The sequence below is a fragment of the Hydra viridissima genome, unplaced genomic scaffold (assembly GCF_058129835.1).
Source record: "Hydra viridissima isolate aposymbiotic clone 2 unplaced genomic scaffold, HvirCarnegie_v1 scaffold_6, whole genome shotgun sequence".
Taxonomy (NCBI): Eukaryota; Metazoa; Cnidaria; class Hydrozoa; order Anthoathecata; family Hydridae; genus Hydra; species Hydra viridissima.
Window position 1 is genome coordinate 13,020,079 of NW_028324305.1, and position 20,865 is coordinate 13,040,943.

Below are 20,865 nucleotides of genomic sequence, written 5' to 3' on the forward strand. Positions count from 1 at the left end.
TCATTCGAGAGGACATTCAATCATTGGTATTTGATAATACCAATTATCCCTCGCCTAGTCAAATGTTTGAAGATATTAACAGCGATATTCCAAAGTCATTGACTTATTTTTTAGAGCAAGTTATTTTGAAAAATAAACGATGAAAAATTAGAACATTTAAAATTAGTTTGTACAAGTATCAACCACAGCATGTCTGTTGTTAGGCCTACGAATATATAATACATAATATGCATTTAATAATATATAATATATGCGAATATTATGTATATATTATTTATATGTATATTAATTTCGTAATATTTATATTATATTAATTTCGTAATTTCACAAGAAGCGCAATATCTTTTCTAGCAATGCATTTTATATAAAATCGCATTATACTTAATATGTTTTCGCTATATATTTTCTCGCAATATATTCTTGCAATATCTTCTCGCAATATATTTTCGCAAGAATTGCAATATCTCAGGAATAACGATTCTTATAAAAATGTATAAAGGCAATTTTATTAAATACTTTCATGATGTAATACTTTTGTTTGATCTTTATTATAAAACTTATCATTAACTGGAAAAAAAAAAAACTATTTTTTTAAACCTTTAACCTTTAATAACTTTTTTTGCAGATATGGGATCGGTAGGGACTTTTAATATTTTATTTGTAATAATATTCTAAAGGTATGTACCAATTTTCAGCTTTATGCGAATTATTGTAAATTGAAATGTTTATTTTGACCGGATTATTGAAACAAGCAAGACCAAATTATTAAAGTCTAGAGATTTTAACAAGACGCCGACCTTTAAACACCAGCGAATAGACATGCAAACCTCAGGCCCTAATAAAGCACAGCTCTAATAAAGGCGGAATTAAATAAAATAGATTAATCTTGATTCACAGATTCACAACTTGCTGTCTCTACATTCTATGAAGAAGTATAACCTTGTGAAAAGTAGATAAATTAAGAAGGTGAGCTATAATGCCTAAAATGTGGACGTATCAGTTAGAGGAATGGCACTCTTCCCTCACCTCAAAAACCGGACTGCGTAGTACGTATGTGGTTTATGACTGATGTGAGTTATATTTACCATCCGCGACGCAAGCATACGAACAATAAATATGATTTTTTCTTTTCTTTTTACTTAACAAAGAACACAATTTCAATGAACGAAAACAAAATATTATCTATAACCTTTTTGGCATTTAAAGACGATTTTATACAAATTAAATGATTTGATTCAAATTACATCATTTTGCATGTGCGCAAACTTTGAAACAAACAAACAAAAAAAGCCAACAAACCTCACCAATAAATCAATCACAAATACATAACTATAAATACATAAGTTCACTCGAATAAATATCTATCTTTTAAGTTTTTACATCGCTACACAAACAAAAAATTTGGACAAGTATACATGTAAAAAAATAAACCAGCATACTCCACATTTAAGTTGTATACTCGTATAGTAAAATTTCTTTTCAAAGAGTTCATAAAAATATAAATTTTTTAATCAAAAAGCAAAGAGATTCAAAAACAAAATATTGTAAAGTAAAAAAAATCAACAACCTATTTACGAATACTAATTTCGGCTGATGAAATAAACACGAAATGAAAACATGTGAATATTAACTGGTATTAGAATCATAATTACATAACCATATTTTAAATAAATGCATATTACTATGAACGAATTATATTGCTATACAAAGCAACCATAAATTATGTAAAAAAACAAAAACTTTTTACATATTTAATTTTACATATTTAAAGTTCTAAAACGTTTAAAAAAAAAAAAAAAAAAAAAAAACAAACAAAAAAACACTGACTTTTAAAGGAGAGAGAGAATTATAATGCGAATCCAAAACAGATGGCTGCATTATTTTTTAGAAAGTATCCATTAAGAAAATCTCATTTATCTTGAGATGGAGCTTAATATAGCTGTAACTTCTTCGGCCATTGCCGTTAGCGAAAAGTCAAATTGACCCTAAAAAACAAATTTAGCATTTTAGAAGGATTTTTTTAATCGAAGATAATAACTATTGAATGATTTTTTAAAATAATTTTAAACAATTTGTCTATAGAAGTACCTTGGTTTTCACCATATCTGCTCTTTGATCACGAAGATGCTCTAGAGCTGCAGCAATATCTATCTCTTTTGCTCCTGTATTAAAAGAACTTTGGTTTAAGTACATAGGTAGACGTTTTTAATTTAAAAACTTTGAAAACAATTCTTAATTGCTACAAAAAAAAATACAATCCAAAATATATAAATAATTAAGACAAACCTTTAATCATTTTATTAAGTATCATATCCAAAAGTATATAAGTTCCTGTCCGCCCAACTCCATTGTTACAATGAACAACAATGGGTCGTGCATGCCCTCGATAACATTTATTGACTTTTCTATATATAAAAATAAATCCGATAAAGAGTTTTCTGCAGTTTATTGTTTATTTAAAAAACTAAATCAGTCTATAAACTGCAAAGGAATTTATTACTGGGACTGGATTGAATATGGATTTTTTCTGTTGTTATCCTACCATGAAACTTAGTAGACATTTTTACCTCCTGAAATCAAGTAATGGTTTAGGAGACGTTGGAACACTTAAATCAGGCCATGTTAAATAATGAAATTGAGTCACTGTACGTGTTTCAGACGTCTAAGAAAAAAAAATAACAGTAAAGAATATGTACACTCTGCAATTTAAACACAATAAATGATTGATTTGACCTCAAAAGTTACCAAACAAACTTAATATTATTCTTAAAAAAAAAAATTATTTAAAAATTTTTAATTTAAATCAATGGTCATACCTGCATATTTTTTAAATATAGGCTTCTCACAAGATAGTCATCACACCAGATGTGCTCAGAAATCAAGTGAACCTGTATAAAAACAGCAGTTATTCATATATATATATATATATATATATATATATATATATATATATATATATATATATATATATATATATATATATATATATATATATATATATATATATATATATATATATATATATTTGTTTTTAGCCCCTATCTTCTCACTAAGGCTTCAGCTGTTGTCATATAAAAAACGTTAGACATTAGAAAATTAATGTAAACAAATTTTCTAATGAAGTTTGATTTGTTTCAAGACTAATAAACCTCAGCTGAGTGAAAAAATAAATCTGATGCTTCATTAAACCTCATATATATGATAGATTTCACTACCATCTTCCGGCCAATATCGATGACATTGTGGCTGAAAAAAAAGGTTATGATGAAATTTAAGAAGAAACTGGCTTATCATTGGCATATTTAAAAAAAAATAAATGAGTAACAGCTACAGTAAGAAGTTGAAATATTCAATAACCTAACAAAATAGTATGCAAAAACAATCATAAAATTTACTATAAAAACTTTACACTTATAGCAAATGTTAGGTTATTTAACCTTTATCGTACAAAAGCCGACATATGGCATGATTGGAGCTATACTTAACCCAACAAAAGACAACATATAGTGTCATTATAAATATTGATGTTATTTTGCTTATTATGCTTATCTAAAATGATCTATATGTAATCTAATCAACTAAACATAATCTTAGAAGTATGAAAAACATGTTTAGATAATAAAAATATATATATTTACCACAGTGCCTGATAAATAAATAAACAAAAATCATATCTAATCATTGAAATAAAGAGATGATCTTGTCAGCTCATTTTGTTTATTTACATTATTTACAGATAGAAACTAAAACCTTTTAGTCCAGCTTATGCCAACAGGTCCTTTTTTTAAAAATTTAGTAATATAATCATTTTGACACATAACACAATGCAAGGTAGGCCAAGTTTAGCCACAGGACAGTTATCTGGGCTGGAAGTAAAACATTCCAAACATTGGCTTTTAAAATCTAAAAAAAGACATTGTTGTGTGTTCCACAAAAAATAAAAGGAGGGAGTGCTATTTTTCTTCTAAAAGTTATGATGTTGGACTATGTGTTGATAGTTGTTTTGAGACTTGACATATGCAAATGAAGTTTTAATAATTATAAAGAATCTTAATTAGTGTACATACATAAGTAGTGTAAAATAGACTTTTTAATACATGCAAAATATTGAAGAATACATATTCGATAAATGTAAGTAGGTAACTCTTAAGTTTTTAGATTGGTTTTGAATCATATTTTCCCTAAAAAAAATTTTTTTTAACTTTATCTTGAATTATTTCTCAGAAAAAGAAAAAGCAATAAAATTATTTTAGGCTCATAAAAAACTTAATTCTCTTTAATTTTGTTTTTGCTTCATCATCCTAATGTAAATAGAACGGGTGCTATATTTTAAAAAAATGTTTGGAATTTTTTGCTTACATTGCAAAATTTATTCTGTCTGCCAAGTTGAAATTTAATCTGTACGGAAAAGGTTAAATAAGAACCAAACAGATTATTAAAAAAAAAAAAAAAAAACTTACAAGACCCATGTCAGAGAGCCTTGTAAGGTTTACAATAATAACTACTCCTTGTTCCCATATCATCTAAAAGAAAAAATTAATAAAGTTAGAATAAACCCATAGAGGAAAAGAGCATTGCAAATTAATACGTTTTGCAATAATTATTTACAAAAAAAAAAGAAAATGACAGATTTGAAAGCAGAAACAAATAATAAGTTTGATAACTAAAAGGCATAAAAAATATGTAAAATAATTTGGAAACTACAAAAAAGAAAAATATTTCCAATATACCTGCCAAAAATCTGATACAGTGTTGTGAAGAGGACCTTGTGTTGCAATGTACTCAGCATCTCGAATATCAGTCTTAAATAACACAGCATTAAAAAGATTTTGGTATTACAATTTTGATGTTATTATTCAAATAGAAAAAAAAAATGCTTACAATAAAGTTGGCATTTATATAGTCAGAATGGAGAGCATTTGACATTGCATTTAACTTCACCCTTGAATGATCATCTGAAATAGAAAACACTAATGGTTTTATATGAGCAGATCTTTAAGACAATCAGAAATTTATAATTTCTTTAACTACTAAAAATGGCAAAACAAATAACAAAATATTCTTTATAATTATATACTTAAATTGCATAAAGTTCATGGGGTGAATTAAATGATATAAGAAAGCTTCAACTCAAGTTTTGTAAATTAAGTTTTATAAGTTTATTTAGAGTTAATTTTTAATATTATATAATTAAAAAACTTTACAAAATAATTAATACATTAAACAATCAGTAGTTGGCTCTATTCATCAAGACCAAATTAAAATAATTAAAAAAATCAAGTAAATTTACAGGGAAGAACATCACGGTAACGATTCTTCAGAGCATTTTTTATATCACTGCCAGCAGTTACTGCACAATCATCTGATCGATAGTTACATAGTGCCTAAAAATATATATAACACATATAGGTATCTTGTTTTAGACATAATTAAAACAAGAAAATTTAAATAAAATCACTTTTGCATTTAAATTTAAAAAAGCATTAAAAAGAAAAATACCTCCCACTCTTTATTTAAACGATTGTCATTTTTTAAGTGATCTTCCATGTATGCCTTATAAATAAAATATAATAAACTTATATACTTGTGGTATTTAAGGTTATTATCAAATCAACATAACTTAGCACTTTAAAAAAAAAAAAAAAAAAAAAATTGATTTTGATTTATCATGCTATCATAAGGAATATACCAGAATCACATGACCAGTGCTGATATCCATATTATAAGCCATAGACTCTTCACTCCTGTAGAGATGAAAATTACATTTACAAAACTATATAACATCTAAAAGTTTTCACTGCAAAAAAAAAAAAAAAAAAAAAAGAAAAAAATCCTTCTAAAACAATACCAATTTTGTCTCATGCTTGCTTCTTTTTCAGTTATTTTATCATCAGGCTTTGGTAAATTAACAATTGACATTTGAGTCCGCAATAGCTCCTATACATAAGAGTTATGCTATTTGAAAATGTCTAAAAACTATATCAAACCTGTTAATCTTAAACAGACACATTAAACTATATTAAACCTGATAATCTTAAACAGACACATTAAACTATATCAAACCTGATAATCTTGAACAGCTTCTTGCTTTTTTAATAATACTGGTGCACCTTTTGATTTACTACATACATAATAAAAAAAAACAAATAGATGGTAACTGTATTGATCATAGCTTGAAAAAGTTTTATTATATAAACTGTAATGTTCATAGCTTTAAAAAGTTTTATCATATACATGCATTCACAAAATTGTAAAAGAAATGGTGCATACTATATTATTACTATTAAACTATATATTGATTTACATATGATTTTCTTTCACTGACAGAGTATTCCTCAAGAATGTATATCAAAAAAAATTTTAAAAGTAAAACATGAATGGAAAGGTCAAAAAAAAAAACCTTTAAAAAATTTATTTCATTAACTTTCTTTAAATTTACTTCTTGAAAACTTATAAAATGGATTTTTTAAAACTTAAACTCAGCTAAAAAATGTTCTAAAAATTAACATAAACAGCTTTCATTTTGCAAATGGTTTTTTTTGACTATTGAAAACAAAAAACATTGGAAAACAAAAAACATATGGAAAACAAAAAACATAAAGAATTTAAATATTGTCTGAGTGCAAGTTAAAACTCTCAAAAGTTTTGTACAAAAATTTTGAGAGTTTTAACTTGCACTCAGACAATATTTAAATTCTTTATCTTTAAAATAATTGTTAAAATACAGGTCTCATTATATTTTAAATTTGATTGCAATTAAACATTTTCAAGTTCAATTTAAAATAACGTAATTTCAAACCTTTTAACGAGACAAACAGCAGCAGATACAATAAAAGTTGTAAATGCACAGCCACATATAAGAGCAGTTGTTAAAGTTATTTTATCCCAAGTTTTACGTTTTTCGTACACTATTTTTGAATTTCTAACCTCCTACATACATGAAAAAAAAGAAAAAGAAATTAAAACAAACAAACAAAAAAACAAATATGTCATTATGAATTATCAAGAACATTTTAATTGCCTGTTGAACAGAATGTGCAGAAAGTAGTTCAACTCCAGATACATTCTTTATTACATCTCGCAGGCGTTCATCTAAATGAAAATTTTATCTTTTTATATGAATTCTAGTTCATAAAAACACTAGGGCATAAACCAATTTAAACATTCTATCACCAAAACTTTAATTTCTATGGCCATATTAAAAGAAACATCAAAACAAAATCAATAGTTTTATAGTTACCAAATTTTAGCAAAATATCTATTTATACATATTATGCTGTATATGATATAAAGTTATATATAAGAATGAGAAAGTTTGTTACTTAAATAGTCTGAGAAGCTTTCTGGAATGGTAATTTGACAAAAATTAAAAGTATTATTGGTATCATACAGGAACAAGCAAAAAATATCCAATAATACAAAGCATCTATGCTAAATATTACCTACAGTAAAGCACTAAAAACAAGCATTTCTTGTTTAATTAGTTTGATGAAAAATAACAAATTTTAAGAGCTTAACCTTAAACTAACACCAGAAGCAAACAACTTCTGCTAAAAGCACGATTTAAGTTAATGAGTGAATCAAATCTATGCACAAATCTTTATTATCCAAAATTGAAGGAAGTTTAAATTTTAATCATCACAACAAAGAAATATCAGGGAACACATTTAAGTGTACAAAACAAAGGCTTCAAACCTTAAATAATTTTAGAAATCAAGGTTTATAACTTTTATTCATATTTAGCTAACTTATCTGCTAAACTACAAAAGCTGATTAAACTGCATAACTACCAAAAACAAAAACAAAACAAAAACAAAAAAAAAAAATAATAATAATAACAAATAAAATAAAGTAATAATAACAAATAAAAATAAAAACTCAAAGAAAAAAAGCAACAAAAGTAATACCAGTGTTAATACTACGGATTACACTTTGCAAGATATTTGCAGAACCATGCAGAGAAGAAGGTGGATGAATAAGATAAGCAATTTGGTTACCTTGCTGTCTAAGTAAAGGGAGTAATACATATAAAAGCAAAAAACTTTAATAAAAATTGAAAAACAATCCTTTTAGTGACATTCAATAGCTATTATCTACACACTCATTTTTAGAAATATTTAAAATTGTTTTTGTTAATGTAAAAATTTGACAGAATTCTCATAAAAGACTAGAGCTAATTTTTTTAATCAAAAACTATCTTTTAGATGCCCTTAATAAAATAAACAAAACCTAAAAGCTTAAAGCAAACATTGTTAAGACTTACTGTTAACAAAAATAAATAAGACATTAATCCATTATAAACTTTTGAAATTTTAAATAAAATATGCGGCTTTAAGATTATCAAAAATCATTGATGTCAAAGATTATATTCAAAGTTTATTCAGATATTTAGATTACAATTGTTAATTGTATTAGATCACAAAAGGTATGCCAGATTAAACAATTAACTGAAATTATTGATTGCATTGTGACACATTTGCATAATAATTTACATCTTAAACATAAATTTTAAATTTAAAACATTAAAACTGTTTGAAAAAAAAAAAGAAAAGTTTTAAAAAAAGAGTTAGAAATGTGTAAAAGGTACAATACAGCTGTTTCTATCAATTGCAAGTTGCTATGTATACTTCCTTAAGTATTAATTACTTGAATAAAATAACTTGAGACAATTTTGATTTTATACAAAAGCACTCATTATTGCTATGCCTACCTCAATTGTAGCTCAGTGCAATATCAAATAAAGAATTCTTTCACCTTTTGAAAGCCCCTCCTTGTTCTTAGGTTTAGATTCAATGTTTAAAATACTTCCTGACAATTGTAAAAAATGACATTTTTATGTTGTAATAAAACTAACTTAGACAATTTTGCAACAAGAAAACTTGAAATAACATGCAGTTGTATGTTTATGTGTATAAAAATGAATAGATATTATTGAGGGCTTATTTGAAATCAATACTAAATTTAACTATTCAAATGTCTCATAGCAGGCCAAAAATTAAAAATTAATTTTGCATAAATTAACTTCTTAGTGAATGCTTTCACTAAACAAAATAATTTTGGTATTAATGTATACTTACTGCTTAGTTATTTGGTAATAAATGTATACTTACTGCTTATTTATAAAAAGTGTGCGATCTGCAGCTGAAATATTCCATAACAACTTTTGCAAATAATCTCCCAGTGAAGCAGCTTCACTTGAATTTAAACTAAATGAATTTTAAATTTTTTTAAGCCAAAAAATATTATCAGAACAAATCCATAAATATATTTTCCTAAAATTCATTTAACAAGATTTAAATATAAATAAGTATACTACAAAAATAATAAATATAAATAACCAAAAAAAAGAAAACAATTTACATTGGAGTTGTATAAACAAACAAATAATTTTCTTGTTTATCTTCTGAAAATGGTTTTTGACTATCTTCTTCATTTTGACTATAAACCAATATGGCTTTTTCTTCACGATCACTAACATCAGAAAAATGTGACATTTTTTCTAACACATTATTACTTTTGCCAGAAGATATACTACTTGTAGTAGAAGCTAACAAATTTGTAGTTTTAAATCCTTTTTTATTTACTGGCAACTTAAGAACATACTGAAGTTGCACTTTTTCAAGTTTATTACTGTCCTTTTCATAATCAGTAGATAACTTTTTTTGCTGAATCTTTATAGCTTCTTTTTTAAGTAACTTTTGTATTAACTCCAATGCTTCTTCTACAGTTTCTTTTTTTACATCTCTGCTAGCATCACTCAACAAAAATTTGTCCCGGTAGTTGTCAGCAGGCTGCACATTTTCACTCTCTAGTATTTCTTTTTCATTTTTTAATTCTGTAGGGTTACTGTAACTATGCTCTGTAGGGTTGATGTAACTATGTTCTGGATCCAAATGTACCAAACCTTTGTTTTTATTTAAGTAGTTTGGAAAAAGGGCCAAGCTTAAAAATGTCACAGGATTTGATAACACTTTTTCAAAACCTGTAATATAAATTGAATTTTAAAAAATTAATACATAGAATCAGTAGCAATTGTAACTAGTGGCAGCTTCCTAACATAAAATAATTTATCTTACATATATTATAAAAAAAACTTTTTGAAAAATTACACAATAAGTTTATAATCTTTTAAGAGAAACAAACTCACCAATTAAATTTCTGTAAGGTTCAAAGTTAGCACTTAGTCGTTCCAGACATTTTTTATAAAATACTAAAAAATCACAAAATACCAGTAAAAATAAGTATATTATAATTTGGATATTCAAGAGACAACATTAAAAAAATAAAATAACTATATTTTAGTTTCTCTATGCCTTAAATTTGCTAATGTTGATTTTAACTGTGTGAGTAAGCATGACATTCTTTTAACAACTGTTTTATGGGTTAGAAAAATATACAAAAAATCAAAAGAACCCAATAAAATGATAAAAATAATAAATATAAGTAATACCCTCAGTGTCCCCACAGGCAGGATCTTTAAGACAAAGAACAGCAAGTACTTTGCATCCTAATAGGACATTAAATATAAGCATATCAAAGACCTTTATATAATAGTACATAAACTAATTTTATGTTATCTATAAAATTCCAAATTTTAACTATTGTTGCTAAAATTTATCCATATGTCTAATTTAAAATGGTATTAAAAACTTATGCTATTTTTGATTTACTCACCGTTTTGGTCAAGTAAGCTATGAATAGTTGTGTTCCCTTTCGCTAACAATATCAGTAGAAAAGGAATATGAAAAAACTGATTCATGGATAAAGCATTTGTTACTGCTTATAATCCATTAAAAATTTTTAGACGCAAAAAAATTGATTTTATTAGTATATTACAGCTCTTCTTTCTTGATATCAGAAAAATTACATTGAAAACTCTTAAAATTACTGAACTCCGTAAAATCAAACAATTTTTTTTTGTCTCGATTCCCCATATCTTTCCATCTGCTAATTTTTTACTTCCGTTTCCACTTTTGCTGCTGTGTTTAAAATCAATAGTTTAGCACCACGTGCTGTTTTCTTAAACATGTAATAAAGTCACGTGATTTGTTGGAGATGATAGTTCTGAAAACGTTAAAAGCGGAAAAAGTTCTATTTTCCTTTAGAGATACTGGTCTTTCAATATAGCAGCAATAAATGCCCAATTTTATTTTTTGCATGTTCAGTTTAAATTTAATGAGGTTTTTTCCTACAATATAACTTAAAGCTTCTATAAAACTTTGAAAGGTTTATTATTATTAAAACATATTGCGTATCTTAAAAAAACATCTTAGTAAAGGTTTATAATAGATATATTATCTTTTAGAGTGTCTTCATGTTTATCACTCAAAACAGCTAAGTTAAATGCTGTGAAACGATGAACTAGCCTCAAACGTTTAGTCATCCTACTCGCCTTATAATTTTGCTAATGATTTTTTAATGTTTGGTTTTTGTTTTTCGTTTGTAAACATATTTCAACGGTTTGTGCTAAGTTAGTGTCTGTGAAACACAACGGTGTCTTTTAAAGTCATACGCGTGATTGAAAATATTGTTTTTATAATGAAAATCCTGTTAATATATTACTTAGATCCCATATGCATAAAACTTGTCTTTCCGATCGAAGGAAATACGTTTTAATGGATTAAGCTGCTTTTGAAATGCAAACTAGATTGCGTTACTTAAGTAGGTTCTTGTCTGTTGTATTGACCATAGAACAAAAGCATTTCGTTTGCATTAGCTTCCCGGACATGTAAAAGATTTTCGATTAATCAGTTGCTGATATAATCAAATATTTCTACATTTAATATCTTTAAACCTGTATTTCAAATTTTTTCATACTAATTGATATGTTTCAAGTTTCTTTCATTATGCCAATTGATTTTATGTTTCGAGTTTTTTTCATTATGGCAATTTGTTGGTATCAAATGTTTACAACAATCACGAAAGGTTTTTAACAGACACGTGCTAATTTTCAGTAATAAGCGCTAGGAATGTGCGCGAAGTTTCGGTAAAGACTTCGGTTTTTTTTTTCTTGCTTTCCAATCACTTAGATAACTCCCACAAAAAGATTTAGGACATTCATAAAATGACAATTATCCCACGTTTGGTTTTAGGAAAATCCTATTATTGTGAACGGTAAATATGTGTAGTACGTCATTCTGATACTTAAATGAAAAAGTTGTAAGTGGTTGAAGTTGTTTTGAATGCATTTGATATTATTTGTCAATTGATGAATTAAAATTAAACAATAGGTTCTAAAACGATTAGCGTAAAATTATTAATTTTTAAATAAGTGCACTTTAGTGTTAAAAATTCAAGTTGTAATATAAGTTGTAATCTAAGACAAATCAAGTTGTAATCTAAGACAAATCAGATTAGATCACTGTTTGGCAAGGAACGCTCTCCCGAAACTAAAAACCTAAGTTCCATATCATTGACTAAACTTTGTGAAGTCGACAACTATTGATAAAAATTGTGCAATTTAAAAAACAAAGCCAGATTTATCGAGTGGATGTATTTTGTTAATTATATCACAAAAAATTTCTTTTTTAATTGTTATTTATTATTCAAAGGACAATCATTTGATGAAAACGGAGGACAGTTATAATTTCATCTTTTTATAAAGCAACTTTTTAATTTTATAATTAGTGCGTGGTGCTTGTTTTATCGACATTAGAAATATCATCAGGATGATATCATTACGATGATGATAGAGATGTGTTTTATAAGCAAATTTCACAAAAGCGTGTGCATTAAATTATGAAAAAAACGAAGAATTTACTTTATGGTCGTCGCGAAATATATAGAAACACAAGTGCATTGTGTTTCTTTTAAATTGCGTAGTGACTAATTATATCTTTTAGTTTCTTAAATAACTTTTAGAGATAAATTAACAAAGGGATTCAAACAAAAAGTATTATATATTGAAACATTTAACTACAAATCTTTGCTGTAAGGCGCAAATATTTACTATTTTATTATTGTCTCAGGTGCAAAATTTAATCAATCAGAAATTGATACTTTCTATTAGGCTGAAGTGAATTAAAAATAGGCTTGATTAATCGAATTCTTTCTAATTATTTAAGAAACAGTAAAAGAGTCAATATGTTGAAGTGTTCCGCAAACAGCTTTCAAAAAACAAACACTTTGAAAAAGAACTGCTTATGTTAAATGTGTTTGTTAAGAAAATCATTAAAAAAAACTTAAAATTTGTATGAAATAAATATAGTCACTACGATGACTTAAAAATAAGTATTTGTTGCATAGTAAAAATCATTGTTGTTGGTTATAAATTAGTCTTTGAACATTACGACGCATTTAACATGGTCGACGAAGACAAGGACCAGGCCATGTTAAGTTTCTGCTTAAGATGAATACTGCATCGAAAAAGATCGTTCATATTTTCTCTTTTGAAAATTAAATATGGAGAATTATGTTTTGTTTTCATTATTTTCTGGTTTTTCATGCGAACTTTCTTTGTTTTCAATGAGATCACCAATGGTTGTGATGCTTTCTCCTCTTCTGTCACGGTCGGTGATGACCATATTAGAACTTGTCCAATCAATCTGAGTGGTACTTATGGTTCGGCTCTCACTATGTTTGCGCATCTCAGCTTCAATATCGTGCATCATGTCATTCATCCACTCTTTTGCAGTAGAGAAAGCATTTTTAGCTGATACAATTGCTCCACCTGAAATTTAAAAATCAAGATGCATAAAAAATCTTTAAATTTTAGACGATCCTGAAACACCTGGAGCGTTTGCGTTATTTTTAAGTGCGTATACTAACCAACAGCATTTTGAGTCTTAAGTATAGCCTGAGCAATTTTTTTACGGGTTTCTTCACTTGCAAAGGTTTCAGCCAAACTAGAAACAAAAAAATAATCAATTGAATAAATTCTAACAAAAAAAAACAAACTACGAACAAGAAATTTCAAAGATGCTAACAATAGACGAGATCTATAACTAAAATGCTTACAAAAGGAAAAGAAAAAAAAAAAAAAAATTACAATAAGATTCTTTTGCTAAAAGCAAGTTTTATTAAAGTCGATTCCTAGGTAAGTAATAATAAGAATATTATTAACAATAATAATAATAATAATAATAATAATAATAATAATAATAATAATAATAATAATAATAATAATAATAATAATAATAATAATAATAACAATAATAATAATAATAATAATAATAATAATAATAATAATAATAATAATAATAATAATAATAATAATAATAATAACAATAATAATAATAATAATAATAATAATAATAATAATAATAATAATAATAATAATAATAATAATAATAATAATAATAATAGTAATAATGATAATAATGATGATAATAAATATAAAACGTAATAGTAAATCTATAAAATTATATTGAAACATATATATATATATATATATATATATATATATATATATATATATATATATATATATATATATATAGTTAAACTGATGGTGTTTAGCATGTGGTTCACTTACTGGTTAAATCTCAGACGTAAATCAGACACAGTGATATCTCCTTGAAATGGATGGCTAAAGAAACAAATATAAATTAATTTTTTATAAACTAAATCCATCAATATAAGAAGTTTCTCAAAAAATCATAAATACCCTTTATGAAAATGTTCCATTCCTGGATGTTCAGAATTATGCCAACTTTGAAAATTGTTAGTACAAGACCATGCTTCACAAAACGGTCCATTGAAACTATGAAGTTCACTAACTAAAAATTAACAAATTTTCTTTTGCTCAAAACTATCAATCCTCATACACATACACATACACAGATTTTTAAAAAATAATTATAAAAAATAATTACCTTTGTCCCCTAAATTACTTTCAACTGTTGACAATAAACACAGTATATAAGCCTTAAATTGCAACCTGATCCACTCATCACTACCTTCCCAACCTGAAAAGCACACTCAATATGTAAAAAAGACAACAACATGATTTTGTAAAATGAAGAGAAAAGTTTAAGAAGCCCTTAACGGTACTGCCATGTATAAAACAACTACCCATTGTCTGTATTGAATTTTCCACAATGTTTACAATATATTCACAAAATCTGAGATCTTCTGTGGAGAGATCAAGCAATTTCTCAAGATTTTCATCTCCAATATGAATACTGAAAGTCTCTAACTAAAGAATAATCAAACTGATACATGTAAGATAAATCTTTACATCAAATCACAATTGCTTTTTTAAAGTAAGCCATTTCAAAATTTGACTATGAACATCAAAAAAGTATTCTTAACAAAATACTTTTAATAGATAAGTTGTTTTTGCTGTAATCAGATATGAACTTACATCCACTAAAACATCCCAAGGACAATGCATTTGTTGCTTAAACAACACATTACTGCAGCCAATGACAAAGCTGTGTACTTTTGGTTTTCTGAGCAATGTCATGTTATGAAGTGACATGTAAGGATGAAATAAGGCACCCTGAAAATACACAAAAATATTAATGCAATCTTTTAAAATTTTTTTTCAATTTTAATATACAAAAAAGTCTAAAGTAAAAAAAAAGTCGTATCTTGTTTACCTCTTCAAAGAGACCTAAAGGAAGCCCATAGATATCATGAGGTGTTTGTGTACCCTAAAATTTGTAAATACCTATTTATTCAATAAAATAGTTTTAATAATGAGTAGAGTTTTGATTCAACTATATCAGCAATTTATTTTTATTGACATTGAGAGAAAAAAAACTGTCATAAAATAATAGCATTAGATTATTTAGACTCAATACATAAAAAAGATCTTACTTTTTTTAGGTATATATTTTCAGCACAGCATGCATGTGTTAACCCTTTTTGAAGTAAACCTTAACAAAGGAGTGATTTATGTAATTTGTGTTAAGATAACATCAATCAACCCACTATATAATAAAATCCATACCTGGAAACAGTGCAATAATTGACAAGACAAATTTACAAACTCCTTTAACAGGTGTACCCCAAAAAACAACCTGTAGAAAAAAGTAACTTATAGCTTAACGGGTGATAACTAATAAATGCAACAACCTTTGATTACATATTTCTAGTAGAGACTGGACTTTGGTTTTTTTAATTCTTTACAATTAATAACAATTAAAATAAAAATTTTTATGTTATTTAAAATAAATCTAATTTTCTGAAGTTTATTAAAAAAAAACATAACTATGGGTTTAAAACAGCCAGATGGTATTTGGCCAGATTTTCGGTGTGACATAATTATGTTCATATGTAAAATTGTCAGTTAAAATTTATTTTAAACAAATTAAATCAGTTTTAATTGAAAAGTAGCAAAAATCAAAAAGTAACAAAAATCTTGAAACAAAATAACATAAACTTTACAAGGTATTGCAATTTTTTTCTGAAATCCTGTAAATTTGTATGTCTAAATATAAAAATTATTCTAAATTAGAGTTATTTTAAACAACTTATAAAGAAATTTTTATTTTAATTGTTATTAATCATAAAAGTAAAAAAAAAATCAAAGTCCTGTCTTTAATTCCTAGTTAATAATATACACTATGAATTTTTTCAACATGACCCTATTAAAGCATATTTAATTCTTTTTTAAATAGGCTAGATTATATATTTTTATTATTTTAGATCATTGAATAAAACAAACAATAAACAAATGTTGGACAATAAATCTGAAAGCAAAATATTATGGTGGACCATTTAAAATAAAATAAAAGAACAAAGAAGCAAAAGATTCTGAAGCAAAGTGATAAATAAAAAGTAATGCCCCAAACAAAATATGGTCATTTGTAAAGAAAATTCATATGGAGAATTGTTTATTTTAGACAGAAAATCTTATTTTACTCTAATGATGTTTTTCAAACCCCCCCCCCCCTCAAGTGTAAAATACAGGCCATGTGCTAAGTTTAAACAAAAACTGCTTATTTGTACATGAATATCAAATAAAAGGAACAAAGGCATCCCAGTATTCAGAGAAAGTAGTTATGTAATGAGTCAGAAATCTACTTGAATGAGTACACCAAGAAGATGCACTCATTTAAATAGATTTGTGATGATGAATATATATTTTGGTCTGATCTTGCAACATCACATTATACCAAAATAGCTGATGATTATATGAATGATAAGAATTTCAAATTTCCTGAGAAAAGTGTAAAACCCTGCAAACCCTACCAGAAATACGTCCAATTAAAGATCTTTGGGAAAAGATACTAAAAGGAAAAGTATATGTACATAATTGGCAGGCTAAATCAATTATTTAACAGAATAAAGTATTGCTTTGGTAAACCAGACTAATAATGTATATAGCCTTTTTTGATCAACACAGGGCTGACTCAATAATACCTGCATGGTTTAATGAAAAAAATAGATGTAGTAGATAAAGAAAGTATTTAGAATACTTCTTTTGTCATTATCCTCTTTTATTTATATTTTTATCTATTAAATTATACAAGTAGCAACCTTTCAAAGTTTAGTCCTGTTTCCAAGTTATCACCCGTGTGTAGAAAAAAGGGAATTTTAATATCTTTTAACAATTTCAAACATAACTCAAAAAAAAGTATAATATAAATATAAATATACCTTTTTCTCTAGCAAAAGAACCTTTAATATGACCAATAGCTAAAAATCAGTTTTCCTTAAATATCTTTTCTTAAAGTCAACACACTATTAGCATGAATTTGAAAATAAAAAAATTTAAACAAATTAAAAACAATAAAGATATACAAATTACCTTTTGTCTAAAATTCATCACAACATCCTGTAAAGTGAGCCCTTAAAATGGGGGAAAATAACAATAAGTCTTCACATCTTCATTATCCATGATAAAGGAATAAAAAATACAATCTAAAAAAATTATGAATCCAAACTAACACCATATTATATACAATAACCCCAGTGCAAAAATCAAGGTTTGATTTAAAAAAAAATATTGAAAAATGACCTTGAGTTAAAAACTTTGTCAGTAACCAAAAGAATAAGGTTTAGAAAAATATGTAACAGAAAACATTAACAACCTTAATGGTGTTCAAGATTCATGCAACTAAATAATTACAAACAGTTTCAAAAATACTGGAAAACAGGGAAAAAACATCATTAAGCTTTTTTTATTATTAAAAATGAAATGACTCTTTTTATTATCAAAACAAGGTAACAAAACAGTAGTGATTTTGTAAAAATAAGGTATCAAAACAGTTGTGATTTAGTAAATTTAACATGGATGAAACACTATAGTTTAACATAATGACAGTGAAAACATTAAACATTAAAGTCAAAAAAAAAAAATATTAAAAATTATTGGTCATGGAGAAACTGATTACAGTTAGGTCTATCTCCCTATCCATCTGTCTGTCTCAGGACTATTTACAGATAACTGAGTTTAAAAAAAACTGAATTGCATACATTTTTCAGTAAATTGATGACTTTTGAATATAGTTTTTAAAAGCTAAAGTTATAGGTTTGGGTTATTTGGTTACTTAGTTAAGGCATCATGTTTAATAACTATTTTACATACCAGCAATAAACAAAGCATAATTCAAATAGAAATACAAAAACTTTCTAAATAGTAATAAAACTATTTTCAAAATAAAAATACAACAGTTTTCTAAATAGAAATACAATAATTTTCTAAAAATAGTTCTACTGAGTTTGAAAACTTTTTTAAAACATATTTTTTTTACCTGAATTTAAAAAGTTAACACTTAAAACCAACTTTGTTGTGCAGATTTAAATGATTGATAAAAACGATGATTTTAGAGTTAAATACATACCCATCATGTATATTGAATCATCCAGTTTTACAGATGGAACTTGTTTACATAAGTTATCAAAACAATCCTTAAAAAAAAAAAAACTAAATTATGAGAAAAATAATTTTTAAAAAGAAAACAAAAAAACTTATCAGCTTTATTTAAGACTAAGTAAGAATTACTAAAATATTCTTTGCATAACTTGAATTAGAATTAAAAAAAAATTTTATTCCAGCCTTTCTTAACTAAACTTTGACTAAAAAATATTAAAATATTTCTTATTTGATACTTTTCTCAAATTAGTCATAACTTTAGATATTAAGGTTTAAATTAAGGTATTTCAAAGAATTTTTAAACTTACAACTTTAGTAAAATAAAGATTTTAATGAAATAAAAAAACTTTATAAGTCCTAAAATCTGTTAGACTTATCTTACATGCATATTTTTAATTAAAACAAAATGCTGTTTTATAGTTAATCAAAGTTAATTTTAAAAAGTGTATTTGTTATTTAAGCAATTTTAGTAAGACAATTTACATAAACAGGTGAATAGCATTGTCATGCACTAACTGATTTTTAAATTTTCCATACTTTTTCTAATCTTTACAAATATAAAAATAAACATTTCAAGAAAAACAAATGTAGTTAAAAAATTTCTAATCTTAAAAGCAGATACTTTGCAACTAAGGGAAAAAAATAAGTATCACAACTAAAGAAAAATAAAAACAAATTATCTTAAAAAAATCTGGAAAATAACTTACATGAAACATTATTTTTCATACCTTTTGTGTTAACTATAGTAAACATTTAATTGCTTAACAAGCTCAATTCCAAACTTATGACATTAATTTGCATTTTTTTCACTCTACAGTACTTTAATAATTACTTGCCTTTTCTTTATAAAAACTCTTCAAAAAAACTTTACCTTTAATATTTGTGTTCGGGTAAAGTCAAGTTCATTGAAGTAAGCATGTGTTACTAACTCCAGTTTTGATAAAATAAAGTTGTATAAAGGCTACACAAAATAATAAAAAAGATAAAATAGCTACCTAATGATATTATATATATATATATATATATATATATATATATATATATATATATATATATATATATATATATATATATATATATATATTATATATATATATATATATATATATATAAATGTAGCATTTTTAAAATGATGTGAAAATCATATTTTAAAAAATTATAAACTATGAAAGTAAAAATGATAAATTAATCACACCATTTTCATAAGAATACAAACACTCTTTTGAACTGATGTTCTTGTAATGTTGTCATCTTTATTCCTAAGTTTCTAAAAACAAATTCAAAATACTTAGAAATATAAAAAACAACAAAAGAGATTGTCAATTGCATGGATAATAAATTAAAGTAAGTTGTTTGGGAAACCTTGCTATCAATTTGTCTAAAACAAGATACTCCAAACACTGTTTCTGTTGACAGCTTTGAACCTTTTGTTAATGCAGGTAAATTGAAGAAAGAGCAATCTAAAAGCAACAGGTTCAAATAACACATGCACAATTTATATTAGCAAAGTTTATTTAAAGTAGGTGCCAAAAGATTATGGATTAAATAAGTTTTACTTGAAACAAAAAAATAGGAAAAAAAAAGCTAATGCTTACAAATGGAGCAGTATTGACACAACTGACTCTTAAATGATTTATTCAAAGTGTAAACTAATTATTGTAAATGTTCTCTCTTACCATCTTCAAAATTATGTGCACCATCTGGCATTGCAAGATAAGGAAGAGCTTGCCATGGTTTTGGGAGTTGTATCTCACCACCATCTTTATTTCCTAACAGTGGGTCATTTATCATTGGATAGCAAAATTCAATCTAACATGTAACATAGTATAAAAATTAAAAAAAAAAAACTTAACTACAAAATAAATCTAATTGAAAAGTAACAATGTTTAAAAAACACCTGTGTTCCTTTTTGATGATGAAATCCAATTACTAAAATATGTGCAATAACTGCATCGTTATCTCCTTGCGACATTTTTTTATTTTGTCTAATAAATAAAACAATTTATATTTCTAAATATGAATTAAATATGAACTTAAATTAGGTACAATAAATATGTAGCATTGTAAAAACCAATAAGGTTTTTTTACTTACAAAAAGG

General features: G+C 25.6%; 2 protein-coding genes across 3 annotated transcripts; both read right to left on the bottom strand.

The window, feature by feature from the left end:
* Positions 1-1,298: 1,298 nt before the first annotated feature.
* Positions 1,299-10,963, bottom strand: LOC145189696 (receptor-type tyrosine-protein phosphatase N2-like). The gene is made up of 22 exons (XM_090090226.1): positions 10,675-10,963; positions 10,451-10,507; positions 10,148-10,210; positions 9,361-9,982; positions 9,111-9,206; positions 7,908-8,005; positions 7,022-7,092; positions 6,800-6,930; positions 6,064-6,121; positions 5,849-5,937; positions 5,690-5,744; positions 5,500-5,553; positions 5,291-5,384; positions 4,882-4,955; positions 4,731-4,802; positions 4,461-4,523; positions 3,190-3,246; positions 2,817-2,888; positions 2,568-2,662; positions 2,287-2,405; positions 2,089-2,162; positions 1,299-1,985 (listed from the first exon to the last, which is right to left on the bottom strand). Exons 1-22 carry the CDS (start codon positions 10,757-10,759, stop codon positions 1,914-1,916), a joined length of 2,271 nt encoding a protein of 756 aa, XP_089946352.1. The 5' UTR covers positions 10,760-10,963; the 3' UTR covers positions 1,299-1,913.
* A 1,917-nt stretch (positions 10,964-12,880) lies between these two features.
* On the bottom strand, positions 12,881-20,802 carry LOC145190307 (late secretory pathway protein AVL9 homolog). Of its 2 annotated transcripts, XM_090091057.1 has the most exons (18): positions 20,664-20,802; positions 20,443-20,575; positions 20,129-20,226; positions 19,962-20,033; positions 19,638-19,727; positions 18,735-18,801; positions 17,699-17,739; positions 17,548-17,586; positions 15,896-15,965; positions 15,763-15,821; positions 15,543-15,596; positions 15,305-15,442; positions 15,013-15,136; positions 14,814-14,906; positions 14,606-14,717; positions 14,474-14,527; positions 13,768-13,844; positions 12,881-13,669 (listed from the first exon to the last, which is right to left on the bottom strand). In XM_090091057.1, the coding sequence occupies exons 1-18, from the start codon at positions 20,736-20,738 to the stop codon at positions 13,410-13,412; spliced, it is 1,656 nt and encodes a 551-aa protein (XP_089947183.1). In that variant the 5' UTR covers positions 20,739-20,802; the 3' UTR covers positions 12,881-13,409. The 2 variants fall into 2 exon arrangements, with proteins under 2 accessions (XP_089947183.1, XP_089947184.1); XM_090091058.1 differs by lacking the exons at positions 19,962-20,033; positions 20,129-20,226; positions 20,443-20,575; positions 20,664-20,802 and having other exon boundaries at positions 17,699-17,811; positions 19,638-19,716.
* Positions 20,803-20,865: the final 63 nt, after the last annotated feature.

Bases quoted from the DNA above. Each gene is read 5' to 3' on its own strand.
- LOC145189696 (XM_090090226.1), bottom strand. From the start codon at position 10,759: ATGAATCAGTTTTTTCATATTCCTTTTCTACTGATATTGTTAGCGAAA. The intron at 7,093-7,907 runs GTATTACTTTTG...ATTTTCATTTAG, and splicing joins AATCCGTAGTATTAACACTG to ATGAACGCCTGCGAGATGTA. The intron at 2,163-2,286 runs GTTTGTCTTAAT...CTTTTAATACAG, and splicing joins ACTTAATAAAATGATTAAAG to GAGCAAAAGAGATAGATATT.
- LOC145190307 (XM_090091057.1), bottom strand. From the start codon at position 20,738: ATGTCGCAAGGAGATAACGATGCAGTTATTGCACATATTTTAGTAATT. The intron at 15,443-15,542 runs GTAAACAAGATA...GTGTATTTTCAG, and splicing joins CTTTAGGTCTCTTTGAAGAG to GGTGCCTTATTTCATCCTTA. The intron at 13,845-14,473 runs GTAAGTGAACCA...TTTTGTTTCTAG, and splicing joins TTACGTCTGAGATTTAACCA to TTTGGCTGAAACCTTTGCAA.